The sequence below is a fragment of the Emiliania huxleyi genome (assembly GCF_000372725.1).
Source record: "Emiliania huxleyi CCMP1516 chromosome Unknown EMIHUscaffold_162, whole genome shotgun sequence".
In the NCBI taxonomy this organism is placed as follows: domain Eukaryota; phylum Haptophyta; order Isochrysidales; family Noelaerhabdaceae; genus Emiliania; species Emiliania huxleyi.
The window spans coordinates 228,349-230,836 of NW_005200960.1; the positions used below are offsets into that span (position 1 = coordinate 228,349).

At 68.1% G+C, this 2,488-nt stretch overlaps 2 protein-coding genes across 2 annotated transcripts; one reads left to right on the forward strand and one right to left on the reverse strand.

The window, feature by feature from the left end:
• Nucleotides 1–89: 89 nt before the first annotated feature.
• Nucleotides 90–994, forward strand: EMIHUDRAFT_230294 (hypothetical protein; the record flags this gene model as incomplete). Its single annotated transcript, XM_005785271.1, has 3 exons — nt 90–335; nt 498–733; nt 925–994. Coding segments are annotated over 3 exons (552 nt in total), but the record flags the coding sequence as incomplete, so codon positions are not given.
• Nucleotides 995–1,099: 105 nt separating this feature from the next.
• On the reverse strand, nt 1,100–1,714 carry EMIHUDRAFT_230295 (hypothetical protein; the record flags this gene model as incomplete). The annotated part of the gene is made up of 2 exons (XM_005785272.1): nt 1,100–1,312; nt 1,475–1,714. The coding sequence occupies 2 exons, from the start codon at nt 1,712–1,714 to the stop codon at nt 1,100–1,102; spliced, it is 453 nt and encodes a 150-aa protein (XP_005785329.1).
• Between the last annotated feature and the right edge of the window lie 774 nt (nt 1,715–2,488).

A 2,488-nucleotide genomic window follows, 5' to 3' on the forward strand; every position in this document is an offset into this window, starting at 1 on the left:
AGGAGCAGGCGGCGGCGGAGGCTGCAGAGGCGCAGGCGGGCGCAGAGGCTGCGGCGCCGAGGGCGCAGGGCGGCTCACGGCCGACTGAGGCGCAGCTGCAGCGCGTGGCTGCCCAGCTGCTCGAGGCGCTGCGCGGCGCGCTGCACGCGCCGCTGCCGCCCGTGGCGTACGTCCACGCGCAGCGTTGGCAGGCGGGGATCACGCGCGCGCCGCTCGGGCTGGAGCCGCCGTGCGCCAGCTGGGAGGAGTACGGCCTCTTCGCGTGCGGCGACTGGGCGGCCAAGGAGGCGAAGGTCGAGGAGGCTGCCCTCTCCGGTTTGGCGGCCGCGCAGGCGGTTGGCCGCGCGCACGACGCGTCGCAGCGCATGCGTAGCCTCCTCTCGACAGCGCCGCCGCCAGGCGGGCCCGACGCGGCGGCCGCTCTCGAGGAGCGCGCGCGCGCGAGCTGGGGCGAGTGGAGGTGCGCCGCCTACTCGCCCGAGACGCCAGCCGGCCAGTTTCGCGAGAGCAGGTGGTGGGACGCCCCCGGCCGTGAGGCGGCCGCTGAGGAGCGGTGCCTCGTCACCGCCGGCCGCGCGACGCTTTGGCCAGAGGGTGGCGGGCCGCCGGTCGAGATTGCAAAGGGGGACTGGGTCACCTTCCGCCGCGGCTTCCAATGCACGTGGGTCGTCAACGAGGACATCGCCAAGCGATACGCCTACTTTGACGCCGAGGGCGCGGAGCTCGCGTGCGAGTGAGCTCGGTTTGTCTCTCCCGCCCTTAGGTCTGTAAAGTAGGTCTAGCCTAGCGCCCGTGCGGCACTCTACGGCTCTGATTCGTGATTGGCGTTTCTTTCGTCGTACGCGGCGTTTTTGTCCGGCGTGCGCGGGCGGTCGCTTCAGCCTTCAGCTTCACACCGTCTGGACTCTGCGAGTCTCTCTGCAGGACTCTGGACTTCCTCTCTCTACTCTCGTTTTTGAAACAAAATAGACCTCCAAATCTACAGGAGGAATAACGGCGCGCGACTACCTTCTACCAGACCATCTCAGTGACTCAGTCCCTGCATATACCATATTATTAGAAGACGCGGCGTTCGGCTCATCGGTGTGCGGTACCTCCTTCACATCGGCATATCATCCACCTCTCCCCCGCTGGCCGCGGAGTGGCACTTTCCGTCGGCGCTGCACGCTTTTAGCTCCATGGTCTCAAAGCAGTCCTCGTCTGCAGGCGCGCACAGCGAGCAAGAGTCGCCCTCGCTCTTGCCGCGACAAGGCTTGTAGGGCAACTTAGCCGCAGCCGCAGCCATCCGCTCGCGCAGCGAATCTTGGCCGATCTCGGCGGCAGCGTCCATCGCCGATGAGCCGCGCTCGTTGAGGATCGTTGGGTCGGCGCCGGCTTCGAGCAGCAGCTCCACCATCGCCGCGTGTCCATGGTAAACCGCCCAGTGGAGGGGCGTCATCTGCAGCGTGGAGCCGCGAGGCGTCCTCGCATTCACGTCGGCGCCACCGTTGATGAGCGCGCGCACCGTGGCCTCGTCACCCTTGATGCCGGCGACGTGCAGCGCAGTCTCGCCGTCCGCACTCCGCTCGCTCGTGCCGTGCCCTGCGTCCAGCAGCTCGTGGACCCGTGCCGCGTCGCCCTCGCCCGCCGCGTAGATCAGCGGCCAGCGCTCGCGGTCGGCTGCCTCGTCAGCGGCAGCGACAGCGGTAAATAGCAGCAGCCAGCGGGCAGGCATCGTGACGCAAGCTGCTGGACGCCTCGTTGGCGACGAATAGCGTTGGCGACGAAAAGGTGAGTTACGCCAAAGTGAGTAACGCCACACACGCGGGGTTCGGGCCCTTGAGAGGCGGGGGCGCTCCATTCGGTCGCCACATTTCTTTCCTTTAACAAGGCGATCGATGCGTACTGCATCTGTAGTCATCACAGGGGCCTTCTGGCGACCGTTCTGAGTGGTGCTTCCTGCGATCCCCAAACCGCCAGGGCAGAACAAGCTTAGCTCGGCTTGTGGCTGGGAGACAGGGACGGCGCCGAAAGGAGTGCGGGTGAGCGATCGGCGGTTGAAGCGAGGCTGCGCGAAAAGGGGGCCGCGCTACGACGGTCATCGCGAGGCCCTCGGGTCGGCGGCGGCAGGGACGTCCTCGGAGTGTGGCGTGCCCTCGAGGCCGTCCGGCAGCGGCTCCGGCGTCTGGCTTCGAGAGATGTGCTCCGGCTGCGGCGTTAGCACTGCGAGGCGAGCGGGGAGCGGGGCGTGGATGGGCGGGCGGCGGCGGTGTCAGCAGTGGCGAATCGCAGTGGGTCACGCACCAAAGTTGCCAGAGTCGTCGTCGCGCACCGTCTGCGCCACGTTATGCCGCAGGAAGGCGGCCGCGTCCCTCGCGTCCTGCACCTTGCTGGCGACCTCGCTCTCCCGCACGTCCGCGTTGAGAGCAAACTGCTCGCGCGTCTCTGTGATCGCCGCGGCGCGCGCCCGCGCGTCCTCGCCAAAGAGCTGGCGCTGCGCCCGAAGCAG